Source organism: Crocodylus siamensis, chromosome 5 (genome assembly GCF_052110815.1).
Source record: "Crocodylus siamensis isolate JL-2025a chromosome 5, ASM5211081v1, whole genome shotgun sequence".
In the NCBI taxonomy this organism is placed as follows: domain Eukaryota; kingdom Metazoa; phylum Chordata; order Crocodylia; family Crocodylidae; genus Crocodylus; species Crocodylus siamensis.
This window is the reverse complement of record NC_143399.1, coordinates 177,219,215-177,245,136: the sequence shown is the minus strand read 5'-3', so window position 1 is coordinate 177,245,136 and position 25,922 is coordinate 177,219,215. Positions and strand designations below refer to the sequence as shown.

Below are 25,922 nucleotides of genomic sequence, written 5' to 3'. Positions count from 1 at the left end.
ATGGCAGTGCACAATCAATCTGTGGAACAAAGAGAAGTCATCAGGATGACTGAAAGATCAGCTTAAAAACAAGCACTATAGATAAACTCAATTACAGTAAAGAATAAAGCCATCCAAAAAGAAAGAGACCTGTTGTTATTTTTGGAGCATAGAAAGTTTAACAGAGTGAGGAAGAAAGTTAGGTTGAGCTATTTTGTTGCTTCCATTTTGCCTAGACCATCATGGCTGTTACAACACTCCTATAAACACAGAGTATCCATAGCATAAATTCTACTTGATCAGAAGGTCTGTAAAATAATAATTGAAGAATAAAATACTGGTAATTTAGCATTCGGTTTGTCCATTTCTATGCTAGTAGATTTCAAGACTTCTTAACAAAGCTAACAACTAATGAACTCACAGTAAGACAATTAAAAGGATAACTATGTCTAGTAAAAATTATTTTCTTCATTCAAACCCAATCATTACTTAGTGCAAAATATGCCATTGTTCAGTCATTGCTTTTATTACATCATCTTATTATTTTAAAAGATTAAATGATATCACTTTTATAAACACAACTACAACCATTATAAATCACTCTGTCATGTAAGTTAGAAATCAGAGATAACTTGGGTGTCACACTATGCAAAAATTAGTCACCTGAATTTGATATGCTCTATTTTCAAGACTGGTACTATATTTTGTCTATTAGTACTTCATTATTAAGGTTAGTTTATGGTTCATAGCCTTCCAATGTATTTCATTTAAATTAGTTACTCCTAACTGGCTTTTACTCCATGCCTATCCACCCATTCCCTCATCACCATTCTATCGAGAATATGCTTAACACACTGAAGAGCTATAGCTGGTAGATCAGTGACAAAATAAGCTATAGACATATTTTTACTGCAGCTGGATCACAGTTTATGAGAAATATGAGTGTAAGAACAAACTTCAGTGGAAATAATCATGAATACATTAAATCTGTGTGTGGTATTTGCACTGGACTACTGCCAAATAACACAGTCACAGACTTAACAGTTTATTCTTTATAGAGCTCTTAGACAAAAGAAGGAAACTTGTTATCCAGAAATCTTTGCAGCTCCTGGATCCTTTCAGACAAAATGTAATATAAGCAACACACAATCTATGAGATCAACTGGGTTCTTCTTTGCATACTTCATCTCCTCTCTTCCCATATTTTCCATGCTGAGAAATAATACAAACAGATAGTAAGGCTGTGCAAAGCTTAAGGTGCTGATTCAATTGAAAGGAGATTTGGACTGATTTGGCAGCCAACTCTCTGAATTAAATCTGATCAGGACAGGTCTGAATCAACTGAAAGCTCTCTGAACCAATTCAGAAAAGATTTGGAGAGTTTTGGAGATTCAGGCAGTCCCCACTCGCTGCCACAGGGAGCTGGACCCGGACTCGGTAGGGGGTGGGGAAAGGGGGGCTGGAGGAAGGTGCAAGGGACCATGGGGGGGACCTCCACACTAGGCCCCATCCCCTGCCTGATTCCCCAGCCCCCCGAGTGCCTCCAACCCATACCCACTCTCCCAGCCCCCTCCATCACTGCCCCACCTGGCCCTAGTACCCAGCTCTTTAAAAAAAAAATGTAAAAAAAATAAAAGCCCCCACTCATCAGCCCCCATCCCCACTGCCCCATGCTGCATGGGGGGCTCTGCCACAAGCCCCATCCCTTGTCCACTCTCCCAGCCCCACCCCATGGCTGCCCCAGCTGGCCCCAGCTCCCAGTTCTATTTTAAAAAAAAGCTGTAGCAGCCATTGGGCTTCTGGGGGCTCATGGAAGAGTCCCCCACAGTGTGGGGCAGTGGGGCGCAGTGGGGATTGCCCCCATTCCTTCTGCCTGGCACGAGCCCATGAGTCTGATTCAGAGATCTGGCTGAATCAATTTGGGACAGTGATTCAAATCACCGAATTGAATCACTGTCCCTCAAATCAGCTGAATCCAAATCCAAAGTGAATACTAGCCACTTTGCACAGGCCTAACAGATAGTTTTTCATTGTCTACAATTCACAACTTGTATTTCTTGCTTATAATTTGGTAAATGAAGTATATGAATCATTTATCCATATAGGAGATAAAAAGAAGAAAAGGGAGAGGAAGGGAAAAGTGGCTTAGAACATTATTTATCCACTTTTTTTCATCTCCATTTGCAGCCTATAAGAAATTCAACAAAACTTTTGCTCAGAAAAAGTGGTTTCATCAAAATAAACACTAGGAAAAATGTAGATTTCAACTGAAATATTGAATTTTCTACCATTTTCACCTGATTTCATAGAATTATAAAAAATTAGGGTTGGAAGGGACCTCAGGAGGTCATCTAGTCCAACCTCCTGCTCAAAGCAGGACCTTCACCATCTGTATCATTCCAAAGAGGGTTTTGTCAAGCTGGGCTTTAAAAACATCCAAGGATGAAGATTCCACCACCTCTCTACGTAACCTGTCCCAGTGCTTCACCACCCTCCTAGTGAGAAAGTTTTTCCTGGTATCCAGCTTAAACCACCCTGGCTGCAGTTTGAAACTATTGCTCCTTGTTTTGTCATCTGCCACCACTAAAAACAGTCTAGCTCTGTCTTCTTTCAAGCCACCCTTCAGGTAGTTAAAGGCTATTATCAAATCCTCTCTCAGACTTCTCCTCTCCAAACTAAATAAACCCAGTTCCCTCAGCCTTTCATCACAGACTCTCTCAAACATGTCCACATCTCTTCTGTAGTGGGGGGGCCCAAAACTGGACACAGTACTCCAGATGTGGCCTCACCACTGGAGAACAGAGTAGAATAATTACTCTCCTAGATCTGCTGGCAATGCAGCACAGTATGCTGTTAGCCTTCTTGGTAACAAGGGCACACTACTGACTTATATTTATCTTATTGTCCACTGCAAACCCCATGTTCTTTTCTGCATAGCTGCTGCTTAGCTAATCAGTCCTCAGGCTGTAGTGGTACAGCCTTCCAACCTACATACGGGACTCATCCCTATTGAACATCATGAGATTCCTTTTGGGCCAATCCAATTTGTCTAGGTCACTCTGAATCCTCTCCCTACCTTCTAGTGTATCTACCACATCCCCAAGCTTCATCTCATCCACAAACATGCTAAGAGTGTTATACAGCCTATCTTCCAGATGGTTAATGAAGATATTGAAGAAAACTGGCCCCAGGACTGACCCCTGGGGCACTCCACTTGATACTGGCTGCCAGCTAGATACTGGGCAATTTATTACTACCCCTTTAGACTGACAATCCAACCAGCTTTTTATCCACCTTACAGTCCATTCATCTTACCCGTATTTCCTCACTTGCTTGCAAGAATGCTGTGGGAGATGGCATCAAAAGCCTTGCTAAAGTCAGGGTATATCACATTCACTGCTTTCTCCGCATCCACAAAGCCACTTATCTCATCACAGACAGCAATCAGGTTGGTCAGGCATGACTTGTTTTTAGTGAATCTATGCTTACTATTCCTAATCACCTTCTCCAAGTGCTTAGAAAAGGATTCCTTGAGGACCCGCTTCATGATTTTTCCAGGGACTGAGGTGAGGCTGACTGGCCTGTAGTTCTCTGGATCCTCCTTCTTCTGTATCTAAAAACATCAGCATTATATTTGCCCTTTTCCAATTGCCTGGAACTTCCCTCAGTTGCCACAAGTTTTCAGTTTGTAGTTCTAAAAAGATTAAGGACTTAAGCTTATAGAATATAGCTTGTTTATTCAGAGAGCAGTACCCTGCCTACAGTTCTGCAGTTTCCTCCTGCCGTTCCCAGACAAATGTGACGATTTATATAACACTCTGAAATGTATCCACATATCTTCCCTCTTTACATATAACATATCCCCATACAATCCTAACATTGGCATTTTAATTCAACCCATAGTTAAAGAACATTTAAACACGTCTCTCTATTAGCCTGTGCTGGCTTTTTAGTAGGCCTGTGTAAAGCAGCTAGCATTCACTTTGGATTTTGCCGATTCAGGGGACAGCGATTCAATTCAGTGATTCGAATCACTATCCTGGCTTGCTGCTGAATCTCTGAATCAGCCAGGGCAGGTCCATCCCCCGCCCACTCCCCCACCCTGGCAATGGCTGCCCCGCCTGCCTCAGCTCCTAGCACTTGTTAAAAAAAGCCCCAGCTCACTGGGTGTTGTTGGGCAGGGGGTGATCTCCGCTGCCCCCCACTGCATGGGGGACTCTTCATGAGTCCCCTGACCCCCCCCACTCCCCCAGCCCCCACATGGGTGTCCCACCTGGGCCAGCTCCAGCCCTTTATGAAAAATAAATAAATAAATAAAACCCCCTGCACTCACTGTCCCTGAGAGCAGGAGGCAATCCTCGCTGTCCCCCATTGCCCCGCATGATGTGGGAGGCTGTGCATGAGCCCCCCAAAGCCCTTAGGCCACTGCAGGAACAGGGAGTCCCAGAGCTATTCTTGGGTTTGGTTTTTTTTAAAGGGCCAGAGCTGGCCCAGGCAGGGCACCCATGCCGGGGCTGGGGCATGGCAGGGGTGTCGGGGGGCTCATGGCACAGCTCCCCATGCAGCATGGGGCATTGGGGATCACCCCCCCCACACCTGGCAGCACCTGGTGAGCACTGGGGATTTTTTTTAAAGTACCGAGCTGGGGTGGGCGGGGGCAGCCATGGGGGTGCTGGGTCAGCAGGCAGGGGTTGGTGGGGCTGGAGGAGTGGGGGTACCAGGGGTACTGGCAGGAGTCCCCCCCATGATCCCCTCCCTCCTCTCCCAGAACCCCCTCCCCCACCCCTACTACTTATCAGCTCAGGGTTAGCCACCAGGGACTGCCCGAATCATCAAAGCTCTCTGAAACTTTTCTGAAGATTTGGAGAACTTTGAATTGATTCAGACCTCTAAATTGGTCTCCTGCTTCAATTTGGATTCAGAGATTCAGCCACTGAATCGGGCTGAATCTCCTCCAGATCAAATCACCACCCAAAGCTTTGCACAGCCCTACTTTTTAGCTCTAAGTAATCTTCTCAGTTTATCTGCACTCTCAATCCTTATTGGTTCAATTCTTGTTGGGTTTCCTTACTCATATGTCTCTACTTCTGTCATTTTCAATCTCTTCTGTAATTTCTTGTTGCATTAATATTAGCTCTTTTTGAGTTTGTCAGATTTTTTTAATGTTTTCATCACATCTTACTTTTCATTCTGATAAGCTTTATCCACAAGATTTCACAGCCTGGTTTTGAGTTTCCTGCTAAACAGCATTTCTGCTGGAGACAATACATGCTTCTTCAGTGTTTCCCTGTAATTTAAGAGTGATAGGTAAACGTCCATGTGTGAATCTGCAGCTTTTCTCAATAATTTCTTCACTATTTGTACTGCATTTTCCACCAGACCTTTGGATTGTGGGTATTTAAGTCTTGAAGTGTTGTGACGGAATCCATATTTGTTTGCCAACTCTTTAAACTCAAGACAGTTGAACTGAGGTCCATTTTATGTTCTCACATTTTGTGGAATTCCATGTCTATAAAAAAATTAATTTGATGCAAGTGATGATATGGTTTGCTGTTGTGCTTCCAAGCAATTTTAGGATAACGAGAAAAATAATTCAGCATTAATACATATTTTTTCTTGCATGTATGAATAAGTCAGTGTCCACTTGACACCACAGAGATATGGGCTCCTCCATCATGGCCTCTTCTCTTTGTGCTGATCTGCACTTTAGGTATGTTGTACAATTCTTGACAAAATCTTCTATGTCATTAGTCATGTTGGGTCAATATAGAGCACCTCTTGCTCTCCTTTTGCATTTTTCAGTGCCTAGATGCCCCTCATGTATTCTGTTTAACATGGATTTCTTTAGCACTGCTGGAACACCAAGTTATGACCCTTTGAACAAAATGCCATCCAGTACTGACACCTCTTCCTTGAACTGAGAGTAGGGGCTAGATATAGGTTTTCCCGGCCACTCAGCACTAATAGCTGTTATCACTTTTTGCAGTGTGGTGTCCTAAGCAGTAGCTTCTGCAATTAGTGCCCACATTTTGTCCGAGACAGGAATCACTCTTAATTAGATTAACAGGTACTATGTCTGAGTCTGGAGTTTTCCATTGTGTCATATGCTCTGGACAACATATCTTCAATAAGTCCATGTTTTTCTGGTGTGTACTATATGTCTAGATCCTACATTTGCAGCTGAAAGAAACGTCTCTGTAATCTGGGTGACATGTCTGATAACCCTTTCTTTGCTATAGTTACCAAAGGTTTATGATCAGTTTCAGCTATCACAGGCTTCCCATAGAAGAATATATGAAATTTCCTACAGCCATAAACCAGAGCTAAGCTTTCTTCCTCAATCTGTGCATATAGACACTCTGACTTACAGAGTGCCCTAGATACATATGCTACTGGTCTCCAGCTATCCCTATGTTTTTTTAAAGAAAAGCCACTCCAACGTCTTCTTTAGAAGCATCTGTTGACAACTGAATGGGTCTTTTAGGGTCATAGTATTTTAGTACCAGAGCTTTCATTATTTTTCCTTCAAGTTTTTAAATTCAGCTTCATATTCATTCACTGAGCATGCTTTTGTAGGAGAGATGAAAGGTGTTTGGTCTCCTCTGCTAAGTTAGGTGGGTATTTTTCTAAAAAATTGATCATTTCCAGCACCCTTTGCACTGCTTTCTTATCTGTAAGGTGTGGCATGTTTGTAATGGCTTTAACCCTTGCAGGATCAATTTGCACCCTGTTCTCAGAGAGTTTCTCTCAGATATGTTAAATTTTTACCTTGAATTTGCATTTTTGTTTGTTCAGTTTTGTTCAGTGAGCTCTTTCCAGTGCTTCTCTTAGCCTCAAGTCATGTTCTTTCACAGTATTTTCCTAAACTAATACATCATCAATATAAACCATAGTTCCATCAAGACCTTCAAAAATTTGCTACACCTTTCTGTGAAATACTTCAGATGCAGAACACTCTCCAAAAGGAAGTATATAAAAGCAATACCTTCTGGAAAGCATATTGAAATTACATAATCTAGTGCTATTCTTTTCTAGGGGAACTTGCCAAAACACAGAAGAGGAGTCCAAAGTACAGAAACATTTAGCTTCTGCCAAAAAGTTCTTCCCTTGTGGGAATGGGAAAATTCTCCCTTTTGATGTACCTGTTCATTTGCTTAGGATCCAGATACACTCTCAAGGATCCATCTTTTTTTTTTTTCTATTATCACCAGTGAATGAATCTAAGCAGTTGGTTGCTCTACTTTTTCTATTATGTCCATGTTAACTAAGCTATCTAATTCCTTTTTCAATTTCTCCCTTAGTAAAACAGGAACACTTCTTGGAGCATGTATGGTAAGAGTATTTCGTTCTCTTAATTCTATCTTTTACTCAGTTGACAGTTTCCCTATGCCTTGCGACACATCATAAAACTCTTTTTCTATGTTCTTGATTTCTAGTCTCTCAGTGGTGTCCATTCTCTTAATCAAACCTCGAGTTCTATGCTTTCACAACCCAATAATTGGCAAGAGCTTTCCTGGGACTCTTACCAACTGAATTTTTACTATATTACCCTTGTATTTAACTTGCAGTGCACAAACACCCTCGGTTGCAATCATGTTCTTATTATATGCTCCAAGTCTCACTTTTTTATTCTCATATTAGGTTTAGCTTTGATTTTTTTAATAATGTATTCCAGCATTACTTTGATCTGTACCCCTGTATCGGATTTAAGTCACCATTAGTCTGTTGGTGTCCAGGGTGATTGTCCAATCCCCAAAAGAATGAGCTTTTTCTTGCATCGTGCTAATGAGACGTCTTCCTCTTCCTTATTGAATAAAGCATGCACCTGCTGTTTCCTGTGTGTTGCATCCTTTCTGCAAACTCTTGCAAAGTGATTGAATCTTTTACATTTGTTGCAGTGCATTGCATGGGTTTGTGGTAACCCACACAGTATCTGCAGTTAACCATTGTTTCTTCAAGCAATTCTCTTTGGCCTCTGCTTGCAGGCTTCATAGTGAGATCTTCCTTTCTGTATTGTTTCTGTGTTGCCTTAAGTTTTTGCAGTCTTGTCACTTCATCTAGTTCAGCTTTTTCTGTTTTTTCCTACAGCTTCTGTAGCCTGGTATTTGTCATCTCAGCCACTTGACACATTCTAACGGCCTTTTCCAAATTAAGTTCAGGATCCTCTAGCAGTGTTTTCCTGAGGCTTGTATCCCTTATACCCTGTACTATTTGGTCTCTAACCATGGACTCTTGGGTCTCCAAAGTTGTATGTCTGGCTCAGCAGTCCAAGGTTTTTAACAAACTCCTCTATTGTTTCACATTCTTTCTGCTATTTCATATTGAAATTATACCATTCAAAGGTTTTATTTTGTTTGGGTATACAATATTCTTCAAATGTTTTTATTACTGTGCCATAGCTGTTCTGTTCTGCTTCTGAGAGTTGTAAGATATTGTAAAGAGACAAAGCTTCTGGGACTGCCATATTTTAAAAAAATGGTTACCTTGAATCTTCCTTCTCTCTAGCTCCACTGGCTGTCATCTACATGGTTCTGCTTAAATTTCTTCCAGTTTTCTGCTGCATTGCTGGACAGATTTAATTCCTCTGAAATTCTGAGATGCTCCATTTTTCTATCTTTCTTTGCACTCCACTCCTAGTATCACATGTATTTCTCAAAAGATTAAGGAGCTAACTTATAAAACAATAAATCTTGTTTATTCAGAGAGCAGTACTCTACCTACAATTCTGCCATTCCCTCCTGCAATTCCAGGGCAAATGTAACAACTTATACATAACACTCTTAAAGGCATCCACATAGCCAGCAGATCTGCAGTCACATCAGCCAACTCCCTCAGCACCCTTGGATGCATTGTATCTGGTCCCATGGACTTGTACACTTCCAGATTTTCTAAATAGTCCCTAACCTGTTCTTTCACCACTGAGGGCTGCTCACCTTCTTCCCAAACTGTGCTGCCTGGTGCAGTAGACTGGGAGCTGACCTGCCTATGAAGACCAAGGTAAAAAAGGCATTAAGTACTTCAGCTTTTTCCCATCATTTTTCATTAGATTTCCTCCCCCATTCAGTAAAGGGTCCACACTTTCCCTGACCTTCCTCTTGTTCCTAACATACTTGTAGAAACCCTTTTTGTTACCCTCCACATCCTTTGCTATCTACAATTCCAACTGCACTTTGACCTTCCTGACTTCATGCCTGCACAATACTCTTACTATACTCCTCTCATGTTGTTTGTTCAAGCTTCCACTTCTTGTAAGTTTCCTTTTTGTGTTTAGCTTACCAAAGAGTTCTCTGCTAAGCTAAGTTAGTCTATAGCCACATTTGTTATTCTTCCTGCACATTGGGATGGTTTGTTCCTACAACCTCACTAAGGTTTCTGACTTCAGATTTTTCATTTCAAAATGTCAATTTGACCTAAAATATTTTATTGATGTAGATGTGGAAACAATGAGGAATAGACATCACAATGTGCTTCACTGTAGTAGTCGCTTATTTACAACTTTTATGCAACTGGAGGGACTATATAAAACTACCTAAAGGGATGTCCTAGTGCATATTTCATGGGCAGTTTATAACCTGTCTCTTCTTAATTACTGCATCGTTGCAGGAAACCTGATGGGAAACTAGAGTCCTGCAGCTATGGAGAAAGAGATAGGAGGAAGAAAACCATGAAGTACAGGCTACATACTTCAGATCTCCCTGTGAAGTCCACACCTGTTGCCTGTAAACAATTTAGCTTAAATCTTCAATGGTAATCCAGTCCAAATCTGAAAGCCCTGCTAAATTCACAACCCATAACTACTTGTCTTCTACCCCACCCCACTTTCTGAAGCATATTCAGTACTTCCCCACATGCTTCAGGCCCCTAGTACAAGATAAATAGCAGCAGCAATATCATACTCCCTTGTTTCTGGTGTTGACTCTACTGCACCACATTATTTATTTATAATGCCCTTACGGAGAAGAAACTCTGGAAAGAAAGACAATTTGCAACAGACCTATTTGTAGAAGGGCTTTGCTTTGTGTTGTTAGCTAAAAGGCATAATGCAGATAGGAAAAGAGAGCTCATATGGCTCAAGTTAATTGAGGGCTACTGCCTGAGTGAACCCACAAATTACTATAGATATATTATAGACTGACCCATTCACTAATGCTCAAGCAGACCCCTGAGTTATAAAGACTTCATTCTAGTTATTTCCCACCTAACAGGAATTTTCCAAAGTGGCGATAGTTTACTTAAAATTAAAAAAACCCAAGAGTTTATGAACGCTAGCTAAGAAAGTAATAAATACATTCAACAAATTGCTAATGTTGCCACATGGAAAACAAATTCATACAGACACTAAAATAAATTATCAGAATAGTCTTTGATATCACACAAGATGCAGCAATTACATTAAACATGAGAATGATGGGGCAAAAAGTTAAATTTCAAAATGACTATCCCATTTTGGCAGCAAACTATCAAACTTTCTCTTCCTTCACTAAACTGGAGCGAATCCTTTAGCTCCATCCAACAACATCACCACTGCCTAATGGACACTCTGAAATTAAATGGTTTATTTCTAAACATTTTTTTCAATTTCAAATACCAACATTCCGAAACATGTTGGCTCCTATACAATTCAGACATGTTTTGCCACTTGTACTTTTCTACTTACAGATTAAACTCTTTCATTCTCAAAATCCCTATTCTAGAAACAAAACTCAGAAATAAATAGTGGTGGACATCATAATAAGCAATTGCTTTTGAACTCTCACTCCAAAAAACAGAAGATCAAACAAAACAACACAGCTGTCAGAAAGATCACTCTAAAGTACGTATTACTATAATTACAAAAACAAGTCCATAACCATATTCTATATTCAACAATAATCAAACTATTCAAGTAAAGTTTGCTCTGTGTAATCTTTCCCTTCTTGACACTCAGCATAACCTTTAGATTTCCTTCTGTGATGCAGAAGGGTGCTTTAACATGAACATAATGTAAATGCACTCAAACAGCAGAATCATTAGGGGTAGGCAAGAAGGGTACCACCAGGGCACCAACTCAGAATATAGGTAAGTTTGGCAGCTGCCGCTACTGTCATCCTATCTATTGCTGTCAGTGCTGATGATGGAAAACCTGCTTATGCCTCTGCCATGACTGACTCACACACCCCTTCCTTACCCTAAAGCAAGTGCCACTGCATGACAATTTATTTTGTAGATCATGGCTGCATCAGGTGTGCAGGCATGTGTGGCTTGTGGCACTACAAGCCATACATGGTAAAAGTTAAAATGTGCCCCCTGCTGAAAATTTGCAGCCCAAAGTTTGCTATGGGGACTTCCCAATAGCAAAAAAAAAGGTCACAAAAAGCAGTGCAAAGCACATGAAAATAGTGTGCACTGGGATAAATGCAGAGATGGGGAGCAGGAAGCCCAAGGCTGCCTACTCCCCATCTCTGCACACTGTGGAGCCAGATAATAGTAATCCAAAAATAAAACTAAAAAGTCGTCAATGACAGAGAAGGTAGATGAAGCAAGAATGCTCTAAAATGGTTCCAAAGGCAAATGAAAGCTTCAGCAGAATAGAAACCTCCATTTCTCTAGGTTTCCGTTCCGCAAGATTGTTTTCCTTCCCCCAAAGTACTGTGTGGTTACTGATGCGCAATAACATTGCCACAATGAAAGAAAACGTATGCAAGTGTTTTTCTTCAATAGGAAATCCTACAGAGATGGGGTAGTGATGAACAGGGCACGTGCTATTGATTACTGGAAGCCCCTAATTATGAACCTACGTGAGGGCAATGATTGTACGATGGTTGTTTCATATTTGAAACTGAGACATATACAATTCAGAAGCTGTAATCATGACTGAGTGGGCCTATCTAGGATCCAATTTTTTCACCCCATACAGGGAGTGTGCTAGAAAGGGTTCCCGAAACATAGTCTATCTCATTTCACCTGGCTGGAAAACTACATCCGGTGGAATTATTCTGTATCTGTGATCCAAATCAAATAATGAAGTTTCTATAACATAGCAACCTAAAAAGCGGGGAGGGGATGGGACTAGATGTAGAATTCTGCTTTATATAAAATATGTATTTTACCAACTGATGGGTATTTTTAATTTATGTAAATATTAAGCTTTTCACCCAAATATTTGTACTAAATATTTAGTACGGTGTCGTATAGAGAAAAGTTCTTATTTACTACAGGAAAATATTTTCAGGAAAAATGTAAGGGAAACTCTTTGTATCTTCACATTTTTAATGGATCATAATTAGTACCTAGCTGTTTTCATCATTTCATTGTATTCAGTTCAGGGGGAATGAGAAGTAATGGATGTTTAAATCCGTGCATTTTCATTCAAAAATTATAATCATGGAGTTGTCACAAAACAAATGATTTGGGAACATGTTTAACAAGATGGTTTCAAAATAAAATTCCATCAAAAGTCCTCCTCCACTGCTTTTTAGATTAGGGTAATCTTATATTCTCTCGGTATTTTGCAGTGTTCTAGCAAAATCATCATAGATTAAAAGAATCATACCTGAAATGGCTCAGGGCTAGTAATGTAGAGTGTTTGTCTTATCCATCTGTTGCCTTGATTTCCAAACTTGTACCATAGCAGACGTCCCTTGGTATTGCTCACAATTCTCTTGAAGATTGACAATCTATAAATCTGCTTTCCAAACATATGATAATGGAAGCGGAAAATACATGTTTTATTGCCATCAGGGGAAGTGGCATTAAAGATCGGACTGAGCAAAGCTGCTGTATTTTGGAACACATGAGGCTCTGAGGATTCCATGTAGAGATAATGCCCCTTGATTGTGCCAAAAGTATGATCCTTTAATGGTCCTGTGTAAAACGTTGGCGTTGGGCCCTGTTTTCTGATCCAGTCAAAGTCATCCTCTGTGTCTTGCTCCCAGTTGCACAGCCCATTTTCAAAGTTACATTGTAGCTCAGGGTCTGAAATATGCAAATATAAACAATCTGTCAAAGGAAAACAGTATGCAATATCAGATAAAATGATATATGATAATTTCCTTTTTGTCCTCAGAGTTACCCTCAGCATAATGAAATAAATTCAAACCAGCGTGGACAAAAACTGAGAGCAGTATTTTTTTTGCCAGATAAATGTGGAAACACACGCACACAATCAATACAAGTTATGAAGTCAATGGCAGTTATGCTAAAGTATCTGAGGGTAAAGTCTGGCCCTAAGTTAAAACTTAACTATATAAAGCATTCAGAAAACATTCAAAAGGATACAGTAGTCTTGTCCAGAGAGATGAGGTTCTCTTTTAATAGAAAGAGATTAAAATTGTTTTTACATTCTTATCATGCTTCCAAAACAGCATTATCAACTGCCAGTTTTCCATATTTTCATAGAATTGGACCAGAAGAGATCATTAAACTATCCTGTCTGATTTTTTTGGTATAACACATACAGTAAAGTTAAACGTACATCAAACCAAAATACCTTATTTATGCCAAGTAGCTCATTCCTAAACAAACAAATCTATGTGCCCCAGAAAAGTGTCTCTCTTGGTTTTCCCATTTCTATGAAATTTTAACAAATAATATCACCTTACTCTTATATAGTAGTTTCATAGTTAGTAGGGTTGGAAGGGACCTGAGCAGATCATCAAGTCCGACCCCCTGCCATGGCAGGAAAGAGTACTGGGGTCAAACAACCCCAACAAGGTGATTGTCTAGCCAGCAAGGTGATTGTCTAGTAGTTTGTTCCTGTTTATCTCAAGTGATTTATAAGAAAAGGTCAGAATTATTATCCCCATTTTATACATGGCAAAGCTGAAATTGAGGCTGAGGAATAAGTGTTTAGATCTTTATTTGATGATCATATTATCTTTAGGGTAGGATTCACGTTTCAGTAAAAGTCAAATTGAAAAAAAGTTTGGTTGTAATGGTACTCATGAGACTCCTTCCAAAATTTCAGCCCCAAGTAACAGAATGCTCATCCTTGAATGCTCAGAGCTTTGTTATCAATACTGTTAGAACCATTACATTTATTTCATTTCATATGGAAGAAATTTGGAGGAAACAAACAGAAAAGAAAAAGCAATGATGGTGTGCATGGAATATGAGAGAGGGGATGTTACATTTGTAGAATTCATAATATGTACTCAGAAGAACCCTTTATATAACTTAGTGTCGAGAACTGTTCACACCATCATGTTCAACATCAGTTAAGTAAACTTCATTAAAGAAAAACTGCAGTGATTAATTCTAATGCAGTAGAGAAATTAAGCTTACATTTTAAAGGGTTTTAAATGGCTCAATCTGGTCTACTTTAGTGCAAACACCAATTTACATAGTTTCTCATCTCATTTCTCACCTATCAATTCCTCTGTTCTACTGTTGCCCAGTGATTTCCTACCATACCACCAGTCCCCTCCTCTATTGCTTATGTACTGGGAACCTAGTGTATAACCTTTTCTGAAGATCTGTTGGTCAGATTTTTGCTGCTTTATATGATCTTGGAAGGGGGGAGGGAAGGGAAGAGACTACATATTTAGATGGTCTATTAGGAATTAGAACCAGGTTCATAACTCTTGTAATCGATAGGCAAAATTAAATCTGTTTACTATTTTTAAATTTTAAATTGAGAGTGCTAGCAAAGCACGTTGTTAGTGAGCTACCTATTGCTCCATCAGATTAAGGTAAAATTATTTATTTTAAAAAGAGTAAAAGTTTTGCACTAGGTTAGAATGAAATTGATGCTTGATGGTGTAAATTAGAGGCAGGGGGCAGAGTAGAGGCTGGGGGAAGGTGAGGGAGGGAGGAAGGAGATGCTGGAAGGGAAGGGGGATCACAGGCTGGGGGGAGGGTTAGGAGGGGGATCAGATGCAGAAGGGGAAAGGGGGGGCTGAGGTTGCGAGAGTCAGGTACAAGCAGGGGGAAAGCTGCAGGGGTGCTATACCTCTCTCCCCCCTGTCCCTTGTCACCTATCCCCCTACAATGGTGGAGGGACAAATTAAAGATGACCCCTTAATAATTAGATCGTATACATGGAAAATTATAACAAATTTATAAATTTTCCATGCATAAATTCTAGTTTTTGAGGGTCATCTTAGATTTGATTAAATATGGTAGCAAGCAAATATAAAATAACATATTGTGCCCTCCTGTATCTTGCCAAAGTGACATAAGTATGGCTACTTTTCCAATAACAAGAATGACCTTCGCGTATTTATTCTCAGGTTCTCCAAAGTCTGTTCTTTGGAGCTTGTCATGTGTACGGGATCTGAATAATTTTCAGATTCTATTTCAGCAACAGCTATATTTGACTCTGGTGTACATAGGTTTGCCTTCCTTGGACTAAAATAGAAGCAGAACTAACTTACTCCAGAGATGAATTTAATAGGACTACTGTTATTACAGAATAAAGAATAGATTTTATAGTACTTACTGCAATTTTCCTCATCAGATCCATCCCCACAGTTATCCACAAGATCACAAACCAATGAACTGTCTATACAAGCCCTCGTGTCTCTGCACCAGAAATGATCATGAGTGTCACAGCTTACTGCTGGAGATGGAAGAGCACAGTTCTCAAATGTTATGTCATCAATCGCTGAAATACCATCATAAAACCCAAGGCTAATTTTATCTAATGATAACTGGAAAGGCCAACGGAGGCGGCCAAGCTGAATGAAGGCCCTTAGCCATTGATAACCCTGATTATAGTATACCCTCCAGAGAACAGTGGGGTCCTTCAGTCCATCAATGTGCAGTTGCATTTCTGCTGCTCCAACTGAGAGACCATAATTGTAATACCTTTAGAAGAGAAAAAAGCAGAAAAGTCAAAGGTATAAATGATGAGAACAAATTACTTTACATATACTGACCAACATCTCCTTTGTTATAACTCCATTTAATTTAATGGAATGAAGTAAGCCCACAAAGCTTACATCCATCTCAGAGGCAATTCACTTCATTCTCTATATGATCTCATTATTATACCACAGATATATTAGCTTATCTAATTTTTGACAGGATTGGGTGGTGTGTGAATCTTGGTCTTTTCTGAAGCAGTTAAGACAAGGATGGAGGAAGCATACTTAATTAAGATATAATCCACAGCTAGATAGAGACATTTTTCTTATATTAAGCAATGATTGGGGCTCACTCAGATGCAAAATATTACCATTATGAATTTAATTCAAGGAATAATTTAAAAGTTTCAACAAAGGAAGGACAAACATTTAATGAATGCAAGAACATGCTTTCAATCCATAGTAATGATTAATACTACTTTACAATTCTACTGCACTTCTCTTTGAGGATCTCCAAGCACTTTTCTAAACATAATACTTCCAAATAGCTGTGAGGTAGGTAAATACTCCTAAGATGGCAAAAACTATCTAACCCTTCAAGTCACAAACAAAAGCCTTGACATGGCCAAAAGATGCAAAAGACAAACTTAAGATATATATACACCTCAGAATCGATTATCTGTGCCCACTCAGATAACAACTTGTCAGAGCATGATTTTTCAGAATAAAAGATAGGTAGGGAATGAGGAAAATACTCCTTCTTCAGGAGCTAAATTTAAATTTCACTGAACACCCTGTTTACTCATGAGACCTCTGTTTAGCTATCCCTGCACTATACCTATCTGACATGCAGAAAAACAGACAAGTGAATGGTTCAAATGTTGCACAGAAGGCAAAAAGACAGGACAGGGAACACAACCAAAAACTCCTAATGTGACATGTCTACTAGGTCTGTGCAATGTGGCTAGTATTCAATTTGGATTCAGCCAATCTGGGGAACAGTGATTCAATTCAGTGATTCGAATCACTGTCCCGAATTGATTCAGCCAAATCTGATTCAGAGATTTGGCTACCACCAAATCAACCAAAACTCTGAATCAAACAGGCCCCATCCCCCCCCCCAACACACACACTCTCCCAGGCCCATCAGTGGCTGCCCTGCCCAGCCCCAGCCTCCTGGCTCTTTAATAAAAAAAGAGACCGGCATTCACTAGCTGCTGCCAGGCGGGGGGGCAATCTCTTCTGCTCCCCCACTACCTCCCACTGCATGGGGGCTCTGTCATGAGACATATGGGCAGTAGTCTTGCTTAGTGGTTAAACCACCAGACGAGGGGCAGAGACAGGGCCAGAGTCCAAAACACAGCCCCACTCTGTGGTCAGAATTGTGGCAGGAAGCCACCTTGTTTCTCCCCAAAATCTCTGTGCTGTGACAATGTGATTAGGATGGGCCCAGCAAAGGAAACACACCTTTACCCTATCCCTTTAGGTAACCTGAGCTGGCTACATTCCTGAGGGAGGGGGAAACCTGCTCCCTCTGCCTACATGACTGGCATCACCTACCTGGGTGAGGGGCTTCTACCTGGTGGGCTAGAGTCTGCCCAGCAACTAGTGATGTATTTCAAATTGGTTGGCTGACAGCCAACAGGTGCTGGCCTCCATTGGACCAGGTGAATGAGGTCACAGGGGCTATATAAGTTAAGACTGCCCAGGAGGAGGGGGCAGCAGCCATGCGGGGGACTCAGATTTAGAGAGGAGTTTTACCATCTGAAACTGGCTCTCTCCCCCATAACTCATGAGCTGGGAACGGCCTGCCTCCAGAGGGAATCTCCAACAGCCTCCGGATGATGCTTGTGAGTAAGCTACTTGAGTTCTGATTAGCTATATAGCTAGCAGTAAGTCAGATGCATGATCAAAAGGCTACCTCAGCCAGACTGTTTTGCTCTATAGGATTTCTATGATATTGCTCTATCTTGTTCCTTATTTTCACCCTACCCCTGTAATCAATAAAGTTCTCCTTTGTGACTGGTGCAGGAGACTTATTGAGGGGTGGGTCTAAATTATGCCTAAGAGGCCCCTTAGGCCTGCGGACTAAGGGAGACGTTCCTTTTTGGCCTCCGATTTGAGGAAGTGTCCTAAGTGCCTGTACTGTGACGAGTACCCATAGGACTGTTAGGCCTGTGTTTCCCTGAGGACACAGGGCCGAGAGAGTCCCTTCTTGGGGTGGTGGCAGCTTATGTTACCTCCAGGCTAGCGAGTGTGCTCCAGGAGGAGGGTCAGCTAGATGTGAGGCTCCCCTAGGGAGGCACTCGGAGCCTGGAAGGTGGTCGGGTGTAGTGAGGTGGGTGGCTCAACGCAGGAGTGTCCCCTGCTGGCCTGCCACAAGGATCAGGTACCAAGTCACCAAATCCCATAAAAATCCAGGGGCAAGGTCCAGATTGGCTGAATTACTAAATAAAAAGGGAAAATCCAGAAGTCAGAGTCCAGAAACAGAGCAAACAGGGTCAGACATTGTCGAGTACTAGATCAAAGAGGCTTGCCAGGACAGACCTACATCAAGAACCATTGGCGGCCTTGGAGTCTGCAGCTACAGTTGGAGCTGAATGGGGAAGCTGTACTCCCAGCAGCCCAACAGGAGGTCCAAAAACAGGCCAGTTGAAGTCATTAGCAGAATTAGGGTTGCTAATCAAAGCCCCAGGCAGATATGACCCACTAGGCAATTAGCCCAGGCTGTACTACTTGTTCAGGCCCCTGATAGGCTTTTCTAAATGCTTCAGTTTATTTTTGATTAATGGTTAGAACAAACACCTAGCAACTAAAGAGAAAAAGAAGCAGTAAATGCTGCAGAGGGAGATGTGTACTATTGCAACCTCTAACTTCAATTACAGTCCAGATATTCCATACATTTAAAATCAAAATTAATTCATACCAGAAAGAAACGGTGCAATCTGAGCCAGTCTGACTGAACCTGGGGCTCCGTAGCTGAGCAACCTGTGAAATGCTGCTGCTGTTTTGCAGAATGAACATAAAGTGACCTATTGAAATAAAATAAAATAGAAAACAACTTTTTGTATATCAGGCCAGAAGGCAGCAAGCGTAACGCATAGAAGGTTTCTGAAGAGGTCATTGCCCCCACTTTAAATCTTATTTAATAGTAGGCAGTTCAATGCAAGTGTATATGCTTCCAGGACCTGTCAATGTCTTACCTTCAGATTTGTTATAGGTATGATCCCGTGCAGGAGCTTGTTTCTGAAAGGCAGATGGAAGACCACTTCTGGAGCTTCTTACCCAGTCAAATGCATCTGTGCTTACAGTTTCAGACCAGCCACAGTTGTCTATTTCAAAGTCACACTTAGCAGCTGAAATATTGAAAGAGACAGTTCACTTTGTACCTTTAAAATAATAACAAGTAACTAATCAAAAGTATGAAAACCTTTCCAACTGTAAGGGAGTGCTCCACAGGAAGGGAGCACTCCTGATTTGCCAACAATGAACCAGGTCGCTATTCAAAAAGAACCAGAAAAGGGCATTATAAGGAAAGGGGAATATTTTTTTATCTACATTACATTAGCACATAGTAGGCACCTGTACTTGTGAGCATTACTGTGGAGTAGACTAAGTAACTCCACAGTAAAACATCACCATCTACATGTGTGCCCATAGTAGGGTGCAGTAAACTAATTAACCTATTCAGGACAATCATACAGCAGAGTAGTTATGTGCGCTAAAATGCACAAGTAAATAGTGACCAGGGCTGGCTGGGGCATGAGGGTACCCTTATGTGGGTGCCCTCATAGTGAAAAAGCTGCTGGCTGCCCAGCCCCACACTGTAGCACCCTGATGCACCAACCCACCCCACTGCAGCATGCTGAGCTGGGGCAGAGCAGCCCTAGGCTGGTATGCTGAGCCCCTGGATCCCTTTACAGCTGGGGCTGCTCCACTGCGGTTCAACATGCTGTAGTCCTAGGCACACAGGTAGACACTGCACCAAATAGCAATACATTCTGGTGTGAAATGCACTAGAGTTTATTGCTATATGCTAATTACACATGTAAATGCATCCAGTGTCCTTTAGCACAATATGCTCCTTGGTCTGAAAAATCTACAAGTGTAAATACATGAGACAGAGAAAGAAAAGGATAGGGAAAAGAGGCAAAAAGATCAAATGACTTGCAAAGATCATGAAGAAAGTCTGTATCAGAATTAGGAATTGAACACATGTCTTCTGAGCCTAATTCTAAGAGAATAAAGGGCGTAGTCTGTCTGTCCATAACACTGTTGTAGCACTCTGGTTACTGAAACAACAAATTAGGGTGCTTCAACAGCATTACAGACAGGAAGTGGTGTTGGCGGTGCACTGCTACAACAGTGGGGATGGAGGGGAAAGAGTAGGGTGGCGAGGCCAGCAGCACTGGCCTCGCCCCCACCCGAAGCCTTGCTCCTCGGAGGTAGCAGAGCAAGAACAGAGCAGAGGGGCGAGGCCAGCAGCGCTGGCCTCTCTCCCTGCTCCCCACCCACTGGCCTTGCTCCCTGGAGGTGGTGGAGCACTGCTATGATGGTGGGGATGGAGGAGATGGAGCAGGGGGGCAAGGTCAGTGGCGTTGAACTCACCTTCCCCAGCCCTTCTCCATGGAGGTAGCAACAGCACAGGGTGCTAGTGGAGGGGGATGGAGGAGACGGCGGGATAAGATTCCCCCTGTCCCTCTACTCATGGGAAATGGAGGCGGCATGGTGGGGAGGTTAGTGCTAGGGTTAGCAAGCTTCCCCCCCCTCAGTCCCTGCCCGCCCTGCCCCCATCATCCTTGACAGGCAATTCACTAGTAAGTATGTAATGGGCATGCTTATAAGTTCATTAATGTGCCTTAGATATTGTGTATTAGTTTCATACTTGTTTAATAAAGTACTATCTAAAAGCTCAATAACTAGAGTGACTGAGCAGTAGTGCCAGCACACATTTATTTTGTGATGCTTATTGTGCATTAGCTTAACACTGTGCAGTGTTATTAGGCTAATGCACAGTAAGTGTTTCATGTAGACACACACATTAAGTATTATAAGCATATAAATTATAAGACCATCTTACTTTGTAGTAGACTAAGCCCTACAAACCCAACATGCTAACATTACATTAAAGCAAGAGTAAAAGTTAAGAATGTGTTATGCTAAATTAGGTATATCTGGAAATTCAGGCAACTGTAAAGAAAACAGAGGGAAGAAATGGCAAGTGTTGAAGTCAACTAATAAATAAGTGATCACGGTTGAATAAATATGTCACTAAAATTTTAAAAAGTGGACTTGAATGCTCAAAAATATAAATTTCTCAAATAACTCCCTTTTCAATTTCATGAAAAGTTATACATCCTTTTAATGGAAATGTTGGAAAAATGTGTGAGAAACTTGTATGCAGTAATTTATTTCTTACTTAGATAGCATGGATCAAACCATATCAAAAACATCTGTGGCCAGGCTAACCACCCTTCACCTTCTTAAGAAATAGCTTCAGAAAAGTACCACATATGCCATAACTACCAAAAATATTAGCTGCATCTGTTTACAACACAGGAGTTATCCATTTTAAACTCAATGCCTATGGAGACCACAATCCTATGTGATCACTTACTGCTGTAAATTACAGGAATTTGATGCTGAAAATCCTAAAAATTGAAGGTAAAGGTACCTTCACATTTTAAATATTCTGTTCTTCTTGATAATGAACAAACAATTACTGAGTGAATCATTTTGTAACAGATTCCCGATTTGAATATTTTAAAGGCTTGTACTACATTTGGCCTTAGAGAAGCAGAGGCCTAGCAAATAGTTATATTAAATAGTTTATATAAATACCACTAAGAAATCAGACCTAGAAATGGAATAAACACAATGATATTTAGGAACAGATCAAAGAAAGTAGAAGTGCTTGTGGAATATATAAATCAATAGTGCTGCTGATGCAAAAAGAAGATACAGCACGTATGACAAACAACAGAAAGGAAGAGAAAACTGAAGGAAAATAAAATGAAGACAAATAATATTTTCCAAATCTACAAGGATTCTGAGGATTGGTGGAGTTGAATGAAGGTCTGTTGAGGGAACTGAATTGTGAGGGAAGACAACAGGTAAAGATGGAAAGCAATTTTTGCTTTACTTTCTGCTCACCTAGGGATGCAGGAATAATATGAAACCCAGTTCCAAGAAAGAAAATGACAAATTTCTGACACAGATAGTTACACCAAGAGGTAAATACAGAAGATGGAACAGGTAAGTCTCCAAACTCAAATGAGATGCATCCCAAACTTTTTACAGAGATGGAACATAAAAAAAGGAAGCAGCAGACCATACATTCAATATAAGCATTATTGAAGGCATTGAGATAAAATAAGATTCAAATTTTGAGCTAAAACTCAAATCAAACCTTTAAGGTTAAAAAAAAAGTGGGGTTACAATGAGACAAGGAACCCAGATTTCATGCTATCAGAAAACAGACAATGAGGCTGAAGATAATAATGACAATAGAACAAATCACATCAATGGCAGAACTGAGTCCTTTACAGTTAAATTTTGTAAGCATTTAAATACATATACAAGCTACATTTTCTCTACCTCTGATTCTTCTTCCCACCCACACAGTACTCGCAAGACTGTTAGATTTGGACTGCAGGTATTTTTGTGTCCTTTCCATATTATATAAACTATTCTTGTAAAAAAAAATCAGTTAAAAATACAAGTGTGACAATTTTTCAGGAAATGGAACTAAGTGGAGATATGTGGAAAATCAGTCCTGTGTTAATTAAAAATAGATTATAACTATGAAATAAAGAGGTATAATGTTAGTGTTGAAATTAAGGTGAAAATAGATCATCCAGATATGACTGAGAAGTGTATGATGCAAATTAAAGAAAAGGGTATACAGGAAGTGTGTGCAATGAACATTTTGAAAGACTAAGAAGTTCAAGGACATGAGGGCACCCCATTGGGGAAAAAATAAAAGTGTATAGAAGAAATTTCTTTTCAGGGAGGAAAACTAGTGTTTGGAACTGATAGATGAATAAAGACAACAAAGCAACATGGATGCCTTAAAAAAACAAAACAAAAAAGGCAGACATTTCTTTAAAAAACCATAATTCAACAGTGGGTTCTCCTGGTACTGCCAGTTCACTTCTGGGTCCGCTGCGGAGCGTGTGCCCCCCGCCCCCACTTGCCCAGCTCAGCAACTGGCCAAGGGGGAACCCCAGGTGATCCCCCCAGACCCAGAAGGCACTAGTCACAGGGTCAGAAGGGCGTGGGGGTCCCCCCGTGCATTCACCGGCAGACCCGGAAGTGGACCGGAAGCGGCTCTGATCCACTTCTGGGTCTGCTGCCAAGTGCACTGGAGAGCCCCCCACACTCCTCTGGGATGCTCCATCCCACCCAGCGTCTCAGCATTCATGAACCGCCTGGTACCTCGAGGTATGTAAAAAAACAACAACATTTAAAGCTGTGTCTATGTCCGAATTACTGAATCTTTCCGAATCTCTCTGAATCGATTTGGAGGGTTCCCATTCAATTCAGAGGGATTAAAGGGTCTCCTGATTCAATTAGGATTCAGAGATTTGGCCACCAAATCAAATCAGGGACTGAAGCTTCATGTAGCCCTAGTTTTTATGGGCAAGTGTTGCTGCATGATAAAACTTATTTTATTATTTTTCAATGGCATACTGATCCACCCAAGGATCACAAAGATTCTTAAAACACCAAACCAATTGATAAACTTATCCTTACAAAAACCCTGGAAGTAAATATTTTATTCCCATTTTTCAAGTTGGAAAACTGAAATGCAAAAATGTTTAAGTAGCACACTCAAGGTCAATCATGGCTTTAATGGTAGAACTAAAAATAGAACCTGGAACTTCTTTCACCTGTATTATCAACACAAAATCATTCACAAGATCTCAGTCTTATTTTCAACTATTGGACAGTTGTTGGTTCAATTTCAGAAAGAAACTTCTTTTCTAATAAAGAATACTGTCTCACATCACAAAAACCTTGCTTTCATGCATTCTTTGGACCATCATGGCTATATAACCATGATAACAGCACTACTATAAACTTTATGAAGTCCCACAGTCAAAATACTTGAAATGCTACAAAAGGACCTTAAGGAGAGATTTTATTTTTGATGAAAAAGAACCCCCCTTCAAACAAATATTTTAATGAAAATTAGAAAAATTGTGCTTATTTGTGATGTATACATATACAATTTGCTCTGATTTAGTGTTACAGCTCCTACCCCACTGAACTGAAAGGGAAGTATATTATTTATTTCTCATGATTTGGTCTTTCATGGAGGAACATTGCTTTATGAGTAGTACTAGTGAATTCAATAGACCTGTTTGCATGAGTAGGTAGGTGTAAAAGAGCACAGGGTCTGCTCTGCTACTCACTGAGGCGTGAGCAGCAGCAAGGCAGCTTGCTGGTTGCAAGTTGCCTGATTGGGAACAGGGCCCACTGGTTCCCTACAAGAACAGGGCTCTGAGCAGCAAGACCAGCAGTTTGCTGCTAGCAGCCAGGAGATGAACACCACCCAGCTGGAGCTCCTTTTCAAACCGTGTTGGAGGTAAGTGTAACCCGGATACACCCAAGGGTGTGCCCTATTCTCAACAGGATGGGATGGGTAGGCAGGAGCGGGTGCTGTGAGAGGGACTCCAGAATTTTGAGCAGATCCCTCTTTCCTCTATAGAGTTAGCCCAAGCCCAAAGTTCTTAACTATATACAATTTATTGGGTTATAATACACATAAACATAAAACTAAATATTATATACATATATTTACACAGTGAACATTAACCAGTAAGCAAGGTCAAACCCTAAATGACACTATTTACAACATCACAATACAGCATTTCAATGACAAAATATAAGGCACAAACATGAACAATCTTAATAACAACTATTCCTTAATATAGTCCCTGATCCCTGGCAAGAGATAGTCCTTCTTCCAATGGGGTCCTTTGGGGGGGGGAAGGTGTCCAGAAAGCACCAGGGCCCCTCCCCTTAGGGCCCTGACTAGGCAGGGGGCTGCCCATCCCACCCCTTCTCTGGGTTTGCCCACCCCAAACATCTTTCCCCTGTGGGACCCAAGGGCCCAATCACTCACACTCCTTCAGGTGGCGGAGGTCAGGGTGCAGCTCGATGGGGTCTCCTCTGCTAGAGTGCCTCTCCAGGCCTCTCCCAAGCCACTGGGCTCCTCCCCACCATGTGCCCCACTAGGGGCACTGAGGGCTCAGGTCCTCTCAGCTGCTGCACCACCGCTGCTAGCTTCTGGGTGCTGGGCCTCATGCTGCAGTACTGCTATTTCCCTGTGCCCTGGCTTTGGCACCGAGGGCTCTTTTAGCATGGGCTGGGCCCTTCAGGCTCCATCCATCCATCCACATGCTGGGTGGCTAACCCAAGCAGCCTCCGCTGCTTCCTGGCTCCCAAGGTTCAGATCTGTGTGCCACCCTGGGACCTGGCCACTTGCTGGGAGATGGGGCCTGAGCTGCCTCACTGCGGCCCCCAAGGCCCTGCCAGGGTTGCAGGCTCGTGTCACTGCTTGCAGTTCCCAAAGCCTGGGCTCCGTGCACTGAACTGTGCACCGTGATGGGCCTGAGCAGTCTCACGCCGCTCTCCAGGCTGGGTCTCTGTGCACCATCAACAGCCCAAGTGGTCTCGCACCACTCCCAAGGCTGCTCCAGTGGCAGCTTCAGAAGCCTTGGGCCTATTGCCCACTGACGAAGAGCTCCCCAGCTTTTCTTGGCTTCACTCATAAGTCCCTCACTCCATCTGCCCCTTGTGTTGGGCACACAGCTCCTTTTATACACTCCAGGGCTCCACCCCTGAAGTCTTCCAAACCTAATAGTTTACAGTCTTCAATCAGATCCAGGGGAGCTCTTCTCCCCCTCCACTCAGGACAGGGGTGCGACTTTATTTCTCCTGCTGCCTCCTGATTGGTGGATGGGCTCCACCAATCAAAACAGCAAGATCTCAAGCCTGAGACTCAACCCAAACTCTGAAAGGTGAGCCTGCTAGTTAAAGGTAGGAGCTATGTGGATGGCTGGAGGCTCCTGGTCCTGGAGCATAGAATCATACAAGCATAGAAGTTGGGTCAGAAGGGACCTTGTAGATCTTCAAGTCCAACCCCCTGCC

The 25,922-nt window shown here is 41.6% G+C and overlaps 1 protein-coding gene across 1 annotated transcript in view; it reads right to left on the bottom strand.

Annotated features, from left to right (window-relative positions):
- MALRD1 (MAM and LDL receptor class A domain containing 1) overlaps positions 1–25,922 on the bottom strand; it is a 500,931-nt gene that overhangs the window by 380,378 nt on the left and 94,631 nt on the right. Inside the window, exons 13-16 of the mRNA XM_090049813.1 lie at positions 18,968–19,120; positions 18,691–18,796; positions 15,398–15,765; positions 12,512–12,933 (exon numbers count right to left, since the gene is read on the bottom strand). Coding sequence (XP_089905939.1) covers positions 12,512–12,933; positions 15,398–15,765; positions 18,691–18,796; positions 18,968–19,120 — 1,049 coding nt within the window. The remainder of the gene's footprint in view (positions 1–12,511; positions 12,934–15,397; positions 15,766–18,690; positions 18,797–18,967; positions 19,121–25,922) is intronic.